Raw genomic sequence first — 21,859 nt, forward strand, 5'->3', positions numbered from 1 at the left:
GCATTTAATGCCTGTCCCTGGTTGCCCTTGAGAGGTTGATAGTGAGCTGCCTTCTTGAAATGCTGTAGTCCACTTGCTGTGGGCTTGACCCACAATACCAGTATGGAGGAATTTCCAGATTTTTGACCCAGTGACAGTGAAGGAATGGTGATATATTTCCAAGTCAGGATGGTGAGTGATTTGGAGATAAAGTTGAAGGTGGTGGTGTTCCCCTATATCTGCTGCCATTGTCCTTCTAGATGGAAGTGGTTTTGAGTTTGGAAGGTGCTACTTGAGGATGTTTGCTGAATTTCTGAGTGCATCTTGTAGATGGTACACACTGCTGCTACTCAGCGTCGATGGTGGAGTGACTGGATGCTTGTGGATTTGGTGCCAATCAAGTGGGCTGTTATGTCCTGGATGCTCTCAAGCTTCTTGAATATTGTTGGGGCTGCATTCATCCGTGCAAGTGGGGATTATTCCATCATATTCCTCACTTGTGCATTGTAGGTAGTGCGCAGGCTTTGTGGAGTCAGGAGGTGAGTTACTTGTTGCAGTATTCCTAGCCTCCGACCTGTTCTTGTAGCCACTATATTTATGTGGTGAGTGCAATTGAGTTTCTGGTCAATGATAACCCCTAGGATGTTGATAGTGGGGGATTCAGTGATGGTAACACCTTTGAATGTCAAGGGCCTGTAGTTAGATTGTCTCTATTCGTGATGGTCATAGCCTGGCATTTGTGCGGTGTGAATGTTACTCACACTTATGACCCCAAGTTTGGATAATATCCAGTTCTTGTTGCATTTGAACATGGACTGCTTCAGTTTTTGAGGAGTCGTGAATGGTGCTGAACATTGTGCAATCATCAATGAACATCCCCACTTCTGACCTTATGATGGATGGAAGGTCATTGATGAAGCAGCAGAAGGTGGTTGAGCATCGGACACTACCCTGAGAAACTCCTGCAGCTGAGATGACTGATCTCCAACAACCATGACCATCTTCCTATGTCGGGTATGACTCCAACCACAAGCGAGTTTTCCCCCAATACCCATTGATTCCAGTTTTGCTAGGGCTCCAACCTAGGACAGGTTGGTGAAAGATTTGAGTCTTGAGGTTAAGCTGAGACCAATTCTTCAGTTTGCTTCTCCAAAGGTGTTAGATGAAGTTTGAAGATTCTCTTCTGAGAGAGCAGAGAAGGTATTGTCATCACACACTGACATTCCACAAGTGAGGCTGATGTTGTTTTCTTCTTGGATTTCAACTGGTTGAGGTTGAGAAGCTTTTCACCAATTCTGTAGACAGTGTCCACACCTCACTGGGAAACATGTTCTTGACAAACTGAAGTTGGTGGCAGTGAAGATAGAAGAAGGGTGGGGTTGATGACACATGCTGATTGACCCATGTCTTGACCTCAAAGGATTCTGTAATGTCAGTATTGTTGGGAACCATCTTGTCATGGGAGAAATGGAAGAAATGACCAGGAGAAGCAATAGAATAATGTGAAAGATATGAGAGACCATTTTACATGGAGAGGATGAAAGTAATTCTCTAAAAGAGGAAGGAAAAATGAACTAAAATGAAAAAAGACTATCAGGTGAACTGGTCTAACATGACTAAGCGGGATATGAGACCTCAGCTAGGGGCAGGGCCCAATAAAGTGTGTTTGGAGGTGCTCCCAAAACCTCTTGGTTCTTTGCTTGTTGGCAATTTTAATTTTTACCTCACTATTATTGTTAAATTGAGCATAGTTATCTTATCTATTATCTATTCCTGGCCACTACCAGCCACACACCAGGCAGCTAAGCATGGTGTTCCTCCAAAAGTGTTGTTTTCCAAGATAAACAATGGGTAGATTCTGTTGCATACTCTCTGGGGCCACAACCTACCCATTCTGTCCTTAGATTCAATGTGTCTTTTCACTCATCTTATCTCCATTCCCAAAATTTCATTTTGGTCTCAGGTATCCCATCATGTATATTCTGCTGTATGCAGCTTCCAGTGGAGGTCACATACCCCCATCTTCTCTAAGAAGTCATGCAATCATGGATGACCCCAAAAACATATCTGCTGTCAGTGCATCTATTCATTGTACTTTCTTCAGATAGATCTTCAGTCAGAGCTGTCAGGACTGAGCAATGAAGGCAAGCTTGCCAAACGCCTTTTTAATCATCCTGTCTTTGTGACGAAAACTTCAAAGAATTCTGTACTTGCACCCCTAGGTCCCTCAGTTCTACACTACCAAAGGCCCTACCATTAATTGTATAAGCTTGTTTGTTGTACCACAATGCAATGCTTGCAATTATCCAGATTGAACTCTACCTGCCATTTTTCAGCCTTTGACCCAATTGATCAAAGTTCCCTTCTTCACTACCATCTTTGCCACCAATTTTAATGTTGTCCGCAAACTTACTAACCATGCCTCCTAGATTCTTATCCAAATCATTTATATAAATGACAAACAAAAGAGGACCCAGAACCGATCCCTGTGGAAACACCACTCATCGCAGTCCTCCAGACTGAACAGCAAACCGCCACTATTATTCTCTGTCTTCTGCCTTTAAACCAATTTTGTATCCACTTGGCAACTCACCCTGATGCCCATCTGACCTAACTTTACCAATTAGTTTACCATGCAGAAGCTTGTCAAAGGCTTTACTAAAATCCAAATAAATGAAGGGCTTTTGCCCGAAACGTCAATTTTCCTGCTCCTCGGATGCTGCCTGACCTGCGTCCTTTTCCAGCACCACTCTAATCTAGACTCTGATCTCCAGCACCTGCAGTCCTCACTTTTGCCTCCAAATAAACAATGTCTACTGCCATGTGTGGAGGGGTCAGCATTTATGCTATGGTTGGGGGATGGTGAGTGTAGAGTACTGGGGCAAAAAAAGATGTTGATAGTTCAGATTAAGTGATTGGAACATAAGGATGACAGAGCTTTGGTGTGCCTGACTACCAAACTGGAAAGAACAAATAGCCACATTGGGATGGGGGGAGGGGAGAGAGAACATGGTGACAGAGAATGTAACCAGTAGAACTGAAAGAAAAGGAAGGAGTGGTGTTGAATGTAATATTAAGTTCAGAAGGTTGTAAAGTGCCTAGTCTGAAGATAAGATATTCTTCCTCCAGTTTGCACCAGGATTCGCTGGAGTACTGCAGATGCCGAGGACAGACAAGTGAGTGTGTGAGCAAGATGCTGTGTTAAAATGACCAGATATGGGAAGGTTGAGGTCATGCTTGTGCACAGACTGGAGGTGTTCTGCAAAGCGGCCACCCAGTCTTGTGTTTAATTTCTCCAACATAGAGTGGGCCACATTAGATGTAATGAATACCTCCTCCAATCTTGTGTATTGTATTCTCCTAGACTGGAAACTGGAAAACTGGGGATGGATGGAGTCCCAGTCTGGAGGAGTGGGAATGCCATCTCAGACTGGGAAGATGGGAAACACCATCACTCCAAGGTTTGGGCAGTGATATATTTGGAATTCTATCTCCCAGAGAGCTTGAGAGGGCTTTTGTCGCTGAGTAGATTCTACAACATGAGATCAATTGATCTCTGAACAGCTGGAGGTGAGGGCGGAACAGCCAATCAGCCACAATTGTGTAGCTGCTACCCTGTTCAACAAGAGGCTGAATGGTTCTTTGCACTTCCCTTGGGTTGGATTTCCTGCCGTTATCACATGAACATGGTTGTATACAGTGTTTGTTGCTTCAAACCATTGTTGGCTGATAGAAGCAGACTTTTTTCCATTTCCTGAGAGGACAGAGTGCATCTGTCAGCCTGAGTTCCCTAATTGGACCAGATTAACAGCCCCAACAAGGGAACTCATATTCTGAGGTCTACCTAGATGACTACAAACCTCACCTTGCCTGCATGTGGTCCGTATCCCTCTATCCTTTGATTGTTCATGCATCTGACTAAATGTCTCTTAAACATTGCAATTATATCTGCTTATACCACCTCACCCAGCAGCATGTTCCAGGCACCTACCACTCTCCAGTACAGCTGGCACCACTCTGATATGTTCTATCGATGCCATGGAATCTATAAGGAGGTCATCAATATATTGTATTAAGATGTTGTCATTCTAGATGTTTTAAGACCAAATTTATTCGCAGTGAAGTATTGCTGACTATTTTGGAATCTTACAGAACCCATGTCAAAGTGTACTATAAATTTTCAACTGCAAATTCAAACTTCTCTTGGGAATTCTGTGTGTGTTAATCAACCAGAATCCCAATAGTTATGTCCAGGATGCTGAATATTCAATATTCTGACTTAAGGCTATTGAATATTGTCACGGAACTAGCTACAATTGGTTATTTCCTATAGGTTACCTTATTTAATGCAGTTTAATTGATTGTTAAGTTGCATGACCACCCAGTTTTTCTTAACTTGCCACATGGGGGTTAATGATTGAGTTGTTTGGTTTGACCATATTTGTTCTCTCTCAACTACTGTATAATTATCATGACTATATTGGGCTTTGTCTTTTATCGAATATTTCTAATTGGGCACTGGCCCTGCAGTTGTTGTGAGGAGGCCAATTCCCTGATTAGGGTTATTAATCTGGTCCAATTAGGGAGCCCAGGCTGACACATATAAACACAGTGTCAGAGGTTCTGTTTACTCAGAGTTGGCTCTGAGGAAGCTGGATCAGTGTCAAGGACTTTCCATGAGTAAATAAAGGATGACTTGTTGATGGGATACTGCCCTCTATGAAGTTATTTCAGGCTTCTTATTCTGCTTATTTATTTCATATCCACTAGCCCATCATCTTGTTTATCTTTTGCCCATACATTGGGAACCAGTTGATAGGTCATTACCAGGTCTGGGGTCTCTTCAGTCTATTTCTGTGGTACTGTTAAAAGTTGTGCCTACCATTGAAGGTGTTACTGAATCCCCAGGGTACCTGTGAATTCTGTTACTGTTTTTGTTCAGCCAAATTATCTATCCTGCTTTGGAACTATTAATCCTCCCAGTTGTCAGAGTATGCAGTCGTGGAGCAACTTCTGGGGTCTTAAAACAGTTTACTGATAAAATGGTAGATTTGAAAACAGAAATGGATCAGTCATGATCTTATTGAATGGTGAAGAAGGTTTGAGGGCCAAGTGGTCTACTCATTTTCCTATTTTGTATGTTTGTTTATCAGTTCACAATCAGTGGGAACATAAAATGTCCTGTTTCCACTAGAATGGTCTTGCTTTCCTATGGTGGAAAGGATTTCTCACTTACGTTTGCTATAACTATATGACATCACTTTTTGGAGAGAATTTTAATTCATTTGCTTATAGTTACAGAGGCACCCGTGTTCATTATCATGGCTACCTTCTTTCAATGTGCATTCCCTCTTTGTGCCTTGTATCTACTTCAGTAGTCCACTGCAATATCTCATTGTAGTTCACCACAACCAGCAATCCCATTTCTAGGAACTTTTGAAGACCAGATTGAATCTCTCGTTCCAACATATTTAGGAGCATAATTGCAGACAATTTTACCATTGTAATAGGTTTTTGCTACTACAGCAGACCAGTTAAGACTAAGAACCTCCCAATCTCCATTGTGCCTCTTTCTTGAATCTGTCAAATTTCTGTTTACAGTGGTGCCTCGGAATCCGAATTTAATTCGTTCCAGGATGCTGTTCGGATTGCGAAAAGTTCGGATTCCGAAACTATTTTCCTCATAAGAAATAATGGAAAGTGAATTAATCCATTTCTGGACCCAAAAAAAAACATTTTCAAGACACTTTTAACTGCAAATACACATGGTTAAGGTAAAATAAGATGAGTAAATGACCTAAATATCAAGTAATAATAATAAAAGCAAGAAATAAATGTACTAATATGAAAATAACTTCATTTACCTTAGTGAGGAGTGCTAATGGTGAATGCACTTATTTGCTTCACTGCTCTTCTTGGGTGCTATGATTGATGCACAAGGGTGATAATTAAAAAAAAAGCACAAATCAAGGTGAAAACACGAGGTAAACTAGTGATGGACACACAAGAGATGCTTTCACGACTACTTCCCGGGACGAACTGAACAAACAATGTGCGACCTGAACTGTACGTGGTGTTCGGATTCTGAAGATGTGTTCGGATTTTAGGGCAAAATTTTCTCGAAGTAATTGTTTGGATTCCAAGTTGTTCGTACAATAGGGGTGTTCGGATTCCGGGGTCACCACTGTATTTCTGTAACTTTATTCCAAAAATCAATATTTGTATGATTTATTCGGTTCAGGACAATGCTCCCATCAGCATTTGTTTCTCGGCTGGGGAAAGAGGACATACTGCATTATTAGCTGGGTATTACTCTGTGCCTCAGTAATGTGCTCTTGTGGACCATCACCATCTATCCTCTTACTTTGGGGAGGGCAGTGCCGACGGAGTCACAACTTCATAATCTGACAGCATCTCCTGATTATTAAATTGTCTGCTGTACTCAGCAGCTTCCAGGCAATGTCTGAGGATGCAAGACACAGTTCTAGTGCCTGTGTTTGTGTTTACTTCATTTTGTCTCTTTTTACACTGCCTTTTCTATACATTTAGAAATATTAAGTAGCTGCTTTAAAGACACTCTTTTCATCCTCTGAGTCTCCCACTGTCCTTTTTGTTTAGCCAGGTTGTCGTCTGGATTCAATTCATTCTTTCTTTCTCATTTTCTTTATTAGTTTCTTCGATGTATTTGCCATGAATCTGGTTATATTTTTCTGGTCACCACTTATGGTTCTCTGGCATGATTATGGAGTGTGTTGCCACTGGGCTGCAGCCCAATGGCTCAGACCTGCCTGTCTTCTGCTACAAGTCTATCTGGTCGGTCACTTCGGAGTGATTCTGACCTATATTTTTGGCAGTGCATGGCTAGTTGTGCAGTTCCTGCTTCCTCACCTTCCAGTAACTCTCAGTTTCAGGTCTCTGCCAACTTTATTATATGATCACCAGCGGTAAAATAAAGATACACACCTCTCTGGTGCATCCAAAGAACTGGTCTCTCAGCTGTCTGTGGATTACTTTCTCACAGCGCTAATTGATGTGCTTTATCCAAAGACATTTGAAAATTGAATCAAGCTGCAGTTTATTTACCAGTACAAGTATGCATACAGGGGAGATCTCTAAAAGCTTCTCAGTGTTATAGCGCTTTTCTTGTACATTCAAACTATTCTTTCACCATTGGCCATAACTACATTATATGCTCTTATTTATACTTTCATTTTAGCACTAACAAGTCCATGTAAAAACAAATCACACCTGGCTCTTTATTGTTCTATAATTCTACTCCCTCTCAAGTCAAAGTGTCCTGCCCCCTACCTCCCCTGACCTTCTCAACTTTCTATTTTTTTCTTTAAGTACTTATTTTATCAAGAATGGTTAGTTATGGTAAGTGGTAATATCTATATATCTATATATATATATATATATATATATATAAAACCTTACACTTTTTTTTTAGATTACATTACAGTGTGGAAACAAGTCCACACCGACCCGCCGAAGCGAAACCCACCCATACCCCTAGATTTACCCCTTACCTAACACTACGGGCAATTTAGCATGGCCAATTCACCTGACCTGCACATCTTTGGACTGTGGGAGGAAACCGGAGCACCCGGAGGAAACCCACGCAGACACAGGGAGAACGTGCAAACTCCACACAGTCAGTCGCCTGAGATGGGAATTGAACCCGGGTCTCAGGCGCTGTGAGGCAGCAGTGCTAACCACTGTGCCACCGTGCCACCCACTTGTTATTATCAACAGAAATATTCCCCTTTAAATCATCACTTTTGCTTTAGCTACTGCATGTGGTAATCCATACCTTGCTTAGTCCGTTAGTCCTAAATTGTTTCTGCAATTTCAGCAAGACTAAATAAAATATATAATCTCAAGCATCTGTGCAGCTTTGCATATTTACCTTTTACATAAGGGCAAACTAATTTGGCATCTTCCATTACAAACTGAGAAAAGTTAAAAAATACTTCCATTAAGTTCAATAGGTCAACAAAACAAATGACATTTTTCTCCTTGATTCTATTGTTTTTCGCAAAAAGACAATAAATAGGAAGTTTTTTTTATCTTTGTGGTTTAGGCAACTGAATCTGCTACAAAACGTAAACTTGAAAAACTCCAAGAGCAAGAAGATAATGCAATTGACATTCAAAACCAAATGCACAGTGATTTCTTAACAGAAGACCCAAAACAGGCATTTAGTGCGTTTGGACCAAATCGAGTCATTGTACATCGCTGGAAAGGAATGACACCAGACCAGATAGATGATGTTACTCGCAAACAGAAGCAACAGGTCCAGGAAAAAAAGGTATTAGTATTAGTGGTCTTTCATTTTGCACATTTCCCCACCATTTGCCATATTTATATTTTATGTAGCTCTGATGAAATTGGAATTATTCACTACCTTTTACACTCTTCATGCACAATACATGGTGAGTGATAATGGACATTGAGTGAATTCTGTCTCATATCTACACAAGCATACTTTACAGCAATTATAGGATGATGGTCAATAATGGGGAGTCTAATTTTTTTCACCTTCCCTAATCTTGGGCCACAAAGAGCAATCCTCATACTTAGAATTTTTCCTTATTTTTATAGCCATTTTAGACAAGATTGGGAATTAATGTCTGTTTTGTGTGCATAGATTAGTGATACACTATGTAGTATTTGCCCACTGAGCTATTAGAACCTCTGTAATTTAAAATACACTGAAAAATATTGTTATGTTTTAAGTTAACACCAGATACTGGTCATGATGTACACAAACCTTTATTTCAATAAACAAGCTCTGACTCCCTGTATACAAATTATGACAATATACATAATAGTCATTTAATAGTACAGAGTTGAGTATTGCCAAAAAAGGCACTTTTTGTTAAAGTTTTTCATCTTGCACTCATCAGGATAATTTACAAGTCACCCAAATATCAATGTAATGGAAAAATCAACATGCTTCAACATAATGTGTATTTTTTCAACAGTAGGCATTATTTTAGAAATGGGTTAAAAAAAACTCAAATTACATTCATATATATTCTTAGAATAATATGTAACATCAAATTTTAAATCTGATCTCCCTAAAACTGATTTTTTTAAAAAGTGCATCACCAATATGTGGATCTATTTTAAGAATAGCTGCTATCAGTAGGAGGTTTATCTATTCACCAGGTTGGGAAATTACAATGACCTTTTCTAAATTAGAGTTTTCAGTCTTTTTTAAGAGTTAGGAATGGTATAAATACTACTAACTAGAACTCAAATTCCCTTATAAAGTCCTGCTTATCCACACACAAACAAATGGGGAAAATTGATTATGGTGGAGGTAGAAAACTGGAAAGTCAGTTCAGTGGTCTTTGCTTCCTGGTTCCAAAGTTGAGATGATCCTTCTTTGGCAGTCAGGCCCTTGGTGTTCAGTTATTTCTTGGGAAGCTTCCACTGATTTGTAAGGTCTACAGAGAGACTGATTCACTTGAAAAATGTCTCTGATTTTTTTCAATTCAAAAGTCATAGTTCGCATCTACCGCTGCAAGAAAGATATCAATTTTTTTTCAAGTTTAAATTTAGTTTTTTTTACTGCCGAGAACAAGCAACTTATACAGGCAACAAGGAGAATAGCTGCACACACATCTGTGCCTTTCTATCTCTCTGTGTCTCTGTAACTTGCTTCCAGTTTAACCTGCTCAGTTGGCTGAGAATTTATCAGCTTCATTTGTAAACAATTTCTCAGGTCTTGATCTTCTGCACATTGCAGGAACCCACAGCTGCAGAAACAGAGTTCACAATAGAAATCAAATTCCTTGCTGTGAAACTAGAGTCATAGAATCATAGAGATGTACAGCATGGAAACAGACCCTTCGGTCCAACCCGTCCATGCTGACCAGATATCCCAATCCAATCCAGTCCCACCTGCCAGCACCCGGCCCATATCCCTCCAAACCCTTCCTAGTCACATATTTTAAAAGTGGATAAATCCCCAGGAACTGATCAGGTGGACCCGAGAACTCTGTGGGAAGCTAGAGAAGTGATTGCTGGGCCTCTTGCTGAGATATTTGTATCATCGATAGTCACAGGTGAGGTGCCGGAAGACTGGAGGTTGGCAAACATGGTGCCACTGTTTAAGAAGGGCAGTAAAGACAAGCCAGGGAACTATAGAACGGTGAGCCTGACCTCGGTGGTGGGCAAGTTGCTGAGATATTTGTATCATCGATAGTCACAGGTGAGGTGCCAGAAGACTGGAGGTTGGCAAACGTGGTGCCACTGTTTAAGAAGGGCAGTAAAGACAAGCCAGGGACCGGTGAGCCTGACCTCGGTGGTGGGCAAGTTGTTGGAGGGATTGTTGCCTAATACCATCAAAATTGGCCTTTCTCCAATTTAGAACTTCAACTTTTAGATCTGGTCTATCCTTTTCCATCACTATTTTAAAACTAATAGAATTATGGTCGCTGGCCCCAAAGTGCTCCCCAACTGACACCTCAGTCACCTGTCCTGTCTTATTTCCCAAGAGTAGGTCAAGTTTTGCACCTTCTCTAGTAGGTGCATCCACATACTGAATCAGAAAATTGTCTATTGATCCATCCTGGTAAATCCATGAAAAGTTCTATATCATTGCAGTCCACAGTTTATAAAGGCAAAAAAAAAGACATAGTCTTCACATCAGAAACATTTGAGATTTAGTTCCTGTACCTTTGTTCTGTATTATCCTGCATGTATATTTGTATGTGTGCTTCTTGTGAAACAACACTCTCCCCAAACCTGCACTCCTATCACAGATAAAAGTGTATGAAATAAGCCCTTCTGGTTTTTAAATTGAAAACAGTGTTGTCGCAGAGTCCAGAAACAGAAAGAGTGTGTGAAATAATGTCCCTCCATGTTTAAACACGATTAATAAATTAAATTGTGATCTGTTTATAGATCAGTAGTGAGAATAGGGAGACAGATTTGTTTTAAAATTTACAATCTGTTCATGGCACAATCTAGTTATGTTGATTATTTGTTGGAAGTATTGAATAAGATGCCCCTGGTGCCAGTACTTGGACTATTCTTCCTAATCTCCATATATGAAACCTATTCTCAGAAAATCAATGCAAAGCAGTCCAAATATGCAGACGGTAATGAATTAGATGAGTCAGCTGAATTGATAACATTACCGTTGGAGTTATAAAATCTGTTGGATAAATATGAAAATTTCCAGTTGAAATTTGATTTAATTGCTACAAACAGGCAGAAGAACATAATATGTTGAATTTGGAGCATCTTTGGCAAGAGACCTGTACTATGAGACCTGCTGAGTTTCTCCAGCATTTTCTGCATTTGTTTCAAGTTCATCTCTGGCAATTAATACCATATGTGAAAAATTATAGCTTCTTTCTCAACGTTGAGCATTTTTGTTTTGTTTTGCCATATTTTCCTAATTGACTCACCATTACCCATATCATAGAATCGTAGAATCCCTACAGTGTGGATGTAGGCCATTTAGCCCATCGAGTCCACACTGACCCTCCAAAGAGAATCCCACCTAGACCCACCCTCCCACCCTATCCCTGTAACCCTACAAATCCCCTGGCTAGTCCACCTAGCCTGTATATCTCTAAACACTATGGGTAATTTGGCATGGCCAACCCACTGAACCTGCACATCTTTGGACTGTCAGAGGAAACAGGAACTCCTGGAGGAATGCAGACATGGGCAGAGTATGCAAACTGCATATAGACAATCAACCAAGGATGGAATCAAACTCAGGTCCCTGGCAGTAGTGCTAACCACTGAGCCACAGTGCCATCCCCTTATTCAGGACTGGAATAATTCAGCTCATGGAAACTGTCTTCCAGGTATTGAACATTTTGAGGATGTAAATGATCAGAGCAGAAGCTATTGCACCTCTGGGAGGAAAGGAGCTGTGTTCCAGCTCTGCAGTAAACAGCATCTCAAACCTGGAGATAGCCAGTTTACTTCCAGGGTTCTCATCAACAGAAGTATCATCTGAGCAAATCCAGTGTAAAGAGACCACTGAACTATCTTCCCAATCTTTGCCACCATCCATAAAACCCATTTTATATTTTGTGTCTGTCTACTTCTGTCTCTGTGTGCATGTATCTGTGTAGAGCAGGTATTTTTAAAGTCAAATTAGTGTTTTAACTAATAGAATCATATATCAACAGTTCATAATCGTTTGCCAATAGTAAAAATCATTAACTGGTAAAACTAGTAAATCTAAGTACAGAAACCTGGTCCATGTTTTCTTCCACCTGGGTCTAAAGCATGGGTAAATTATGGAATTCAAAGTCTTTAACCTTTGTAATGACTCTGGGATTAGTGGGGCTTGATTTCCAGAGCACTATCACATGGAAGCACAGCAGTTGATAATTGCCTCTCTAGTAAAATTCTTGTCTTGCTGTTTAAACCTTGGGTGGAAATTTGCACTATTTTTTCAACATTCATTTCATTTTTCCAATCCTACCATACTTTCTCAACTGACTCAGTGTGTTGTTCAGGGGCTTGGGCAATTCAGCCCTATAAATTTATTCTCACTTTTCCATCCTTAGCAGAATTCTGTGGAATCTTCTTTTACATTTATTAATATAGTTTAGCAGTTTATTAACTCTGTTTTTCTCTCTCTGAAGATGGTGCTAGACGACAACATGTCCTTGATTTTTTTCTTTGAGTGGGTAGGATTTTTATTTGTTCTCATGCAGCAATCATACTTACTAGCTTTACAAAATAATAATAAAACATGACACCAAACACATGGGCAAGTATAACATTTGAAATGGAGAGAGAGTCTGATCCAGATGGGAGGCTATGCAGTTTAAATGTTCTGTGACACAGTTGCTTAATGATTGCCTTGTATTCTAAGTATTAATGAAATCTGTGGATAACTTTAAGTTTGCAGTAAATAGGTTTTTCTCCAGTTTACTTTTTCTTTGAGCACTTTTTAATGTGATGATGAGGATACGAGAGAGAGAGGTCCAGTCCTTGCTGTTGCCAATCCGAGTATCTTTCTCTCTTCTGCTGGTCAAAAAAAAGCTACTGAAATAGTGCTCCTTTGTTTATTCCCACATCTAACTATGTTGGTTTCTTATAAACTGGATAATCAGCAGGCAACCTTTCATGTCTAAAGTATACTCCTTAACAGGCACATGAAAATTGAAAGAGGAGATGCCAGTTTCTTGTGACTGGCTTTTATCTCTTTAGATAAAATGGTAAGTTCAATTCAAATGGCTCTGTTCACGCTATGTTGGGGTCCTGAATTTGCCTCAACCAGATATCCTTTCAATCTGTCCTTGAAAGGTTTCCAGTATTAAATTAGATGATTTAAAATTAATAGTCTGTATACTATCGTACAGCACCTATTGAATCGTTGAGACTTTGACTAGATTTCCATATTTCAACCAAGTAAACTGGCAAAGAACTGAAGAAGTTCTTGCAGAAAGTTGACATTGCAATACCCTAAACATGGTAGATCTTGAATAGTTAAGAGCTGAAAAATGTGGTGCTGGAAAAGCGCAGCAGGTCAGGCAGCATCCAAGGAGCAGGAGAATCGACGTTTCGGGCATAAGCCCTTCTTCAGCCCTCGAATAGTTAAGTCATTATTATGTCTTGAGATTTGTTTTGATTGCCCCAGGGATTCTGAGAATTTGTGATCATTTTTTTCTTAATTGAACTTGGATTTTTTTTTGTCTTTCTTTCCTCCCCCAAGAGATTGCATGACTGCTATTGAGTGGAAAGAATTGGCAGCATGTTGTCCATTAGATTAGATTACATTACAGTGTGGAAACAGGCCCTTCGGCCCAACAAGTCCACACCGACCTGCCGAAGCGCAACCCACCCATACCCCAACATTTACCCTTTACCTAACACTACGGGCAATTTAGTATGGCCAATTCACCTGACCCTGCACATCTTTGGACTGTGGGTGGAAACCGGAGCACCCGGAGGAAACCCACGCAGACAACGTGCAAACTCCACACAGTTAGTCGCCTGAGATGGGAATTGAACCCGGGTCTCTGGCGCTGTGAGGCAGCAGTGCTAACCACTGTGCCACCATGCCGTCCAGTTACAATGTGTCTGATTGGGACAATTATTGCAATTGGTGTTTTGTTTCTCTTCTGCATGTCTGCAATTTCTGTTCAATCACATAACATCCTGACTTGAATATACTTCCATCCCCCATCACGAAGGCTACACTTCCATCCCCCATCACGAAGGCCTCCAAGCCCTCCGCTTCTTCCTCTCCCGCCGACCCAACCAGTACCATTCCACTGACACCCTCCTCCGACTGACTGAACTGGTCCTCACTCTTAACAACTTCTCCTTCCAATCCTCCCACTTCCTCCAAACCAAAGGAGTAGCCATGGGCACCCGCATGGGCCCCAACTATGCCTGTCTCTTCGTCGGATATTTGGAACAGTCCATCTTCCGCAGCTACACTGGCACCACCCCCGAACTTTTCCTCCGCTACATCGATGATTGTATTGGCACTACCTCGTGCTCCCATGAGGAGGTTGAACAGTTCATCCACTTTACTAACACCTTCCACCCCGAACTCAAATTTACCTGGACTGTCTCAGACTCCTCCCTCCCCTTCCTAGACCTCTCCATTTCTATCTCGGGCGACTGACTCAACACAGACTTTTACTGCAAACCGACCGACTCCTACAGCTACCTAGATTACACCTCCTCCCACCGTGCCCCTGTAAAAATGCCATCCCATATTCCCAATTCCAGGAGGACCAATTCCACTACTGAAAAACCCAAATGGCCTCCTCCTTCAATGACTGCAATTTCCCCTCCGACGTGGTCGCCGATGCTCTCCACTGCATCTCCTCCTCTTCCCGCACCTCCACCCTTGAACCCCGCCCCTCCAATCGCCACCAGGACAGAACCCCACTGGTCCTCGCCTTCCACACCACCAACCTCTGGATACATCGTATCATCCTCCCTCATTTCCGCCACCTCCAAATAGACCCCACCACCAGGGATATATTTCCCTCCCCACCCATATCAGCGTTCCGGAGAGACCACTCCCTCTGCGACTCCCTCGTCAGTTCCACAACCCCCACCAACCCAACCTCCACTCCCGGCACCTTCCCCTGCAACCGCAACAAGGGCAAAACTTGCGCCCACACCTCCCCCCTCACCTCCCTCCAAGGCCTCAATGGATCCTTCCATATCTGTCGCAAATTCATCTGCACCTCCACACACATCATTTACTGTATCCGCTGCACCCAATGTGGTCTCCTCTACAATGGGGAGACAGACCGCCTACTTGTGTAACGTTTCAGGGAACACCTCTGGGACACCCGCACCAACCAACCCAACCGCCCCGTGGCTGAACACTTTAACTCCCCCTCCCACTCTGCCAAGGACATGCAGGTCCTTGGCCTCCTCCATCGCCAGACTCTGGCCACATGACGCCTGGAGGAAGAGCGCCTCATCTTCCACTTAGGAACCCTCCAACCACACGGGATGAATGCAGATTTCTCCAGCTTCCTCATTTCCCCTCCCCCCACCTTATCACAGTCCCAACTCCCGGATTCAACACCACCCTCTTGACCTGCAATCTTCTTCCCGACCTCTCCGCCCCCACCCCCTCTCCGGCCTATCACCCTCACCCTCACCTCCTTCCACCTATCGTATTCCCAGCACCCCTCCCCCAAATTCCCTCCCCCCTACCTTTTATCTCAGCCCACTTGGCACACCAGCCTCATTCCTGAAGAAGGGCTTATGCCCGATACGTCAATTCTCCTGCTCCTTGGATGCTGCTTGGCCTGCTGTTTTTTTCCAGCACCACATTTTTCAACTCTGGTCTCCAGCATCTGCAGACCTCACTTTCTCCTAGTTGAAATGAAATACGACCTCTTCAATATTCCTAGGACAAAAGCCTGAAACTCTTTTCATAACAGCACTAAATGTGTACCTACACCCCATAGAGTACAATGGTTCAAGGAGATGTCTTACCATCACCCTATCAATGACAATGAGGAATGGTAATAAGTGCTGACCTGGCCAGCAACACTTGTGTTAAATACTTAGAGTCATAGAAATATACAGCACAGAAACAGACTGTTCGGTCCAACCAGATATCTAAAAAACCATTCAAGTCCCATTTGCCAGCACTTGGCTCATATCCTTCTAAACCCTTCCTATTCATGATGATTAGATTACTTACAGTGTGGAAACAGGCCCTTTGGCCCAACAAGTCCACACCGACCCTCCGAAGAACAACCCAACCAGACCCATTCCCGTACATTTACTCCTTCACCTAACACTAGGGGCAATTTAGCATGGACAATTCACCTAATCTGCACATTTTTGGACTGTGGGAGGAAACCGGAGCACCAAGAGGAAACCCACGCAGACACAGGGAGAATGTGCAAACTCCACACAGATAGTTGCCTGAGGTGGGAATTGAACCCAGGTCTCTGGCGCTGTGAGGCAGCAGTTTAGATTAGATTAGATTAGATTACTTTACAGTGTGGAAACAGGCCCTTCGGCTCAACAAGTCCACACTGACCCGCCGAAGCGCAAACCACCCATACCCCTACATTTACCCCTTACCTAACACTACGGACAATTTAACATGGCCAATTCACCTAACCTGCACATCTTTGGACTGTGGGAGGAAACCGGAGCACCCGGAGGAAACCCACGCAGACACGGGGAGAATGTGCAAACTCCACACAGTCAGTCGCCTGAGGTGGGAATTGAACCCGGGTCTCTGGCGCTGCGAGGCAGCAGTGCTAACCACTGTGCCACCGTGCTAACCACTGTGCCACCGTGCTGCCATATACCCATCCAGATGCCTTTTGAATGCTGTAATTTTACCAGCCTCCACCACTTCCTCTGGCACCTCACTCGATACACGCACCACCCTCTGTGTGAAAATGTTGCCCCTTAGGTCCCTTTTAAATTGTTCCCGTCTCACCAAAACCTATGCCCTCTGGTTTTGGACTCCCCCCCCCAGGGAAAAGACTTTGTCTATTTATCCTATCCATGCCCTTCATGATTTTATAAACCTCTATAAGATCACCCCTCAGCATCTGACGCTCCAGGGAAAACTGCCCCAACTTATTCAGCCTCTCTCTATAGCCCAAGCCCTCTAACCCTCTCATCCTTGTAAATATTTTGTTGAATCCTTTCAAGTTTCACAACATCCTTCTGATAGGAAGGAGACAAGAATATTGCATGCAAAATTCCAAAAGTGGCCTAACCAATGTCCTATATAGCTGCAACATGACCTTCCAACTCCTATACTCAATGCTCTGACTAATAAAGGAAAGCATACCAAACGCCTTCTTCACTATCCTATTTATCTTTGACTCTACTGTCAAGGAGCTATGAACCTGCACTCCAATTGTTCAGCAACACTCCCCAGGACCCTACCATTAAGCATATAAGTCCTGCTCTCATTTGCTTTTCCAAAGTGCAGCACCTCACATTTACAGAGGAACCTCAATTATCCAAATACCAATTATCCAAAAATTGGATTATCCGAAGGAGATCTCGAGGTCCCGATACAAACTTTACATCACAGACATGTTTCTAACAGTGATCGCATCTTTTGTTTACAGTGATTAAACAGGCATCATCTCCAAATGACTGGTCTCTCACCCTTCCTCTCCCCACATTTTCTCTGGAGTTCTACAGAGGTGTGTACCCTAAACTCCGCACCCTGCTTCCCCAGATAATCTGACCAACATTGTCCTGTACAGGGCAAGGTGGAACCTGTCAAAAAGTTGCAATAAAACGTTGTGTGTGTACACACTATTTGGAGACTTACTCCACAAAGGCAGCTGCACCAGCAGTCTTATTGTTGGTCTCCAGTCCGGCTGCCCCAGAGAGGGGGCAGGGGTAGTGTTGGACGGGGATGGGGAGGGTGGGCGGGGGGGTGGGGAGCAGTGTGGGATGGGGGCGTGGGCGGGGAGCAGTGTTGGGCGGGGGCGGTTTTGGACAGGTTGGGGGCAGGTGGTGGTGCCGGGGTAGGCGGGGGGGTGCCAGGGTGCGGGGGGGGGGAGGTTTTGAGAAATTGGGAACAGGGGCGTTATTGGACGGGGTTGAGGGGCGGGGGAGTTGTTGGACGGGGATGGGGCGGGGGCAGTGTTGAACAGGGATTGGGGGGCAGTGTTGGACGGGGATAGGGCGGGGGCAGGGTTTGATGGGTGCAGGCGGGGGGAGGTTTTGGACAGGGTTGGGGGTGGGTAGGGGTGCAGGGGGGGGGGATGGTGTTGGTTGGGGGCGGGGGTTCACACGCTATGTGCTTCTGCAGTCTCCTGAACGGGTAACAGACTTTAAAAACTCCGAACCCCAGAGGAAAAGCATTTAATCGATTAACCAAATGATCGATTATCCGAACGAAATATTGCCCGCCCATCTCGTTCGGATAATCGAGGTTCCCCTGTATCTAAATTAAACTCCATCTGCCTATCTGATCAAGATCCCGTTGTACTGTAGGGTAACCTTCTTCACTGTCCACTACACCTCCAAATTTGGTATCATCTCCAAACTTACTAACTATACCACTGTGTTAAATTCTTCTTAGGCTTTTGAATGTTCAGCCCCACCAGAGTCCAAGTACAAAAAAGTTACAATTTATAGATTATTGATGACAAGTTCTGTTCTAACTGCAGTTGAAACAAGAGAAAATCCTCTATCTAGAAGTTTAGAATTATAATAATGAGACTATTTTAAAATGAACTTGTGTATGTTTTTATGCATTCAAAATACTCATCTGATTTTATGTCCACTTTATATAATTTATACCTGTCATTCAATGCTGCCTGTGTTAGCGCATTAAACTCAAAATCCAACAAGCAGACCAACTGAGGGAGTTCTAATGACTGCCCTTCATTTTGATCAGCCCTGTTGATTATCCATGTCAGAGGATGCAATGATGTTCAAAGAATTGTTTTAAGCATGCCAATGAAGTACTGTAATGAAAACATTGCTCTATTATTTATATAAAGAGACTACAGGAAGAAGAGCGTCAGCGCAATGCAGAATGGGAAAGGCTGCGCAGCAACGATGCTCGGGCAGCTGTGCTTCTTGAACGACAGCAGCAGCGAATGAATCGGCAACTTCGGAAGGAAATGGACTGCCAAAACATACTGCTGTGCAGGGATCATAAGGCACGGTAAGAACTTTAAATATGCTCTAACATCTTTAAACTTTAATTTACCTTTGACATTTATCGTGAAATAAATAGGTCAACAACCCAATTAGCTACCTAAACCAGGGGGTGGCAATCGTCTGGCAATATTGCCTCCGGACTGATAATCCACAGTCCTAGGTCATGTTCAGGGTACCTGGGGTTGAATCTGAATATGGCGGAATTAAAAGTCTACTAATGTCCATGAAATCATTGTCCATTATAATAGAAACCTAAACCAAAACAGAAATTGCTTCAACAATTCAGCAGATCTGTGTATAAAAATCAGAGATAAAGTTTCAAGTGACCTTTCTTCAGAACATTCAAAAACATCCACTGGATTCTAAACGTTAAGTCTGCTTTTTGTCCACAGATGCTGCCAAATCTGCTGAAATTCAAGAGCAATTTCTGTTTTTATTTCAGATGTCCAGCATCTGCAATTCTTTGTTTTATCATGAAAATGCAATTGGTTTATTAATCTCCATTAGGGAAGGAAACTGCCATCCTTACCTGGTCGAGCATGTATGTGACTCCAGACCCATGGCAATGTAGTTGAATCTTAATTGCCCTCTGAAATGGCCTAGCAAGTCATTCAGTTGTATCAACCACTAAAAAGTCTCAAACCAAAGAAAGGAACTTGACAGACCACCTGGCATCGACCAATGCACTGGAAATGACTGCGGCAAATGCTGTCATGTACACCCTGCAAAGTCCTCCTTATAAATATTTGGGGGTTGGGTGTCAAAATATCCACTGTCTGAAACAACAGTCTTCATAATCATACTCGTGGAATCCTACCTTAAAGAAAATGTCCCAAAAAACAGCATTACCATCCCTGTGTCTGTTCTGACCCATGACAATACCGATCCAAGCAGAGGTGGCAGAATACTTTGGACAGGTATATGAATAGGAAGGATTTAGAGGTATATGGGCCAAGTGCTGGCAAATGGGACTAGAATGGTTTCGGATATCTGGTTGGCATGGACAAGTTGGACTGAAGGGTCTGTCTCTGTACTGTACATCTCTATGATTTTAATAGTGATATACAGTCAAGAGGGAATTACACTGGGAGTCCTCAACGTTGACTTTGAACCACATGAAGTCTCATGGCACCAAGTCAATCAACCAGATGCTGATCACCACGCACTGCCACTCCTTCATGTTGAACACTACTTGAATTGGCACTGAGAGTGGCAAGGCTACAGAATATTCCCTGGATGGGGGACTTCAATATCCACGACTAAGACTACCTCAGCAGAACCACTATAGACTGAGCTGGCCAAAGTCTAAATGGCATAGATGCTAGACTGATTCTGTAGGAGGTGGCAACGGAACCAACAAAACAAAAAAAATACACTTGACCTTATCTTCACCAGTCTGGTTGCCACAGATGCAACTGTCCAAGACAATATTGGTAGAAATGACCACTGCACATTTCTTGTGGAGACAAAAAATCCGGTCTTCACATTGAGAATACCCACCATTGTGTGGTGTAGCACAACCACTATGCTTAAAGGGATAGACTTCAAACAGATCTGCAACTTGAGAATGGGCAAACATGAAGTGCTGTGAGCCAGCAGCAGCAGTAAAATTCTATTCCAACACAATCTGCAACCTCGTAGTCCAGCATATTCTCAGTCTTCCATTACCTACCATCAAGTCAGGCGGGCATGCCAGGAGCAGCATTAGGTATACCTAAAAATAAGGTGTCAGTCAACTTGATGAAGCTACAAAATTGCAGTACGTGTGTGCCAAACAGCTTATGGAGTAAGTGATAGAACAAAGTGATTCCACAACCATAGGATCAGATCTAACCAGTGAGCAGTACTGCCATGAATGGCAGTGAACAATTAAACAATTCAATGGAGGAGGAAGCTCCACAAATATCCCCATTCTCAATGCTGGGGGAGCTCAGGATGTGAGTGCAATAGATAAGGCTGAGGTATCTAAGACAATCTTCAGCCAGAAGTGCCAAGTGGATGATCCATCTCAACCCCCTCCAGAGGTACTGAGCTGCTAGGTGCCAGTCTTCAGCCAATATAGTTTTTTCCACAGGATGTCAAAAAATGACGGGAGACATTGGATACTGCAAAGGTGACAGGCTTTGACAACACTGGGGGTTACTATTGACCACACTTTGAACTGGACTAGCTTACAATACTCTGCCTACAAGAATAAGACAGAGGCTGGAAATTCTGCAGCACGTAACTCCAAATTCCCCAAAGCCTGTCCCCTGTTTTCAAGGCACAAGTCAGAAATGTGATGGAATGAGTGTAGGTCCAGCACTCAAGAAGCATCTATGACTAAACAACCCCCTTGATTGACACCATATCCACAGTATTCACTCCCTCCACACTGATGTTCAGCAGCAAAAGTATATAGCATCTACAAGATGCCCTTTTGAAATCCATCAAGGCTCCTTAGAAAGCATCACTACCATCTAGAAGATCAAGAGGAGTAGATGGGAGTCTCACCACCTTCAGGTTCCCTCCATGCCACTCACCATCCTGATGCCATTCTTTCAAAATCCTAGGAACTCCCTCCGTAATGACATTGTGGGTCCATCTAAACCAACAAGACTGCATCGTTTGAAGATGGCAGTTCACTACCATCTCCTGAAGAACATCTGGGATAGGCAATAAATGCTGACCCAGCATGCCCACATGCCCACATCCCATGAAAGGTCATAAAAAATACAATGGTTTACCTTTCTTAATTCTGTTATTGACA

The 21,859-nt window shown here is 42.8% G+C and overlaps 1 protein-coding gene across 2 annotated transcripts in view; it reads left to right on the forward strand.

Moving 5' to 3' along the window:
• Positions 1-21,859, forward strand: part of LOC122559423 (RIB43A-like with coiled-coils protein 2) — a 64,173-nt gene that overhangs the window by 40,731 nt on the left and 1,583 nt on the right. For both annotated transcript variants that reach the window (XM_087997347.1, XM_087997348.1), the window contains exons 5-6: positions 8,063-8,290; positions 18,948-19,114. In XM_087997347.1, coding sequence (XP_087853473.1) covers positions 8,063-8,290; positions 18,948-19,114 — 395 coding nt within the window. The remainder of the gene's footprint in view (positions 1-8,062; positions 8,291-18,947; positions 19,115-21,859) is intronic.

Source organism: Chiloscyllium plagiosum, unplaced genomic scaffold (assembly GCF_037043375.1).
Source record: "Chiloscyllium plagiosum isolate Xiang-an unplaced genomic scaffold, Cpla_swu_hap1 HiC_scaffold_19, whole genome shotgun sequence".
In the NCBI taxonomy this organism is placed as follows: domain Eukaryota; kingdom Metazoa; phylum Chordata; class Chondrichthyes; order Orectolobiformes; family Hemiscylliidae; genus Chiloscyllium; species Chiloscyllium plagiosum.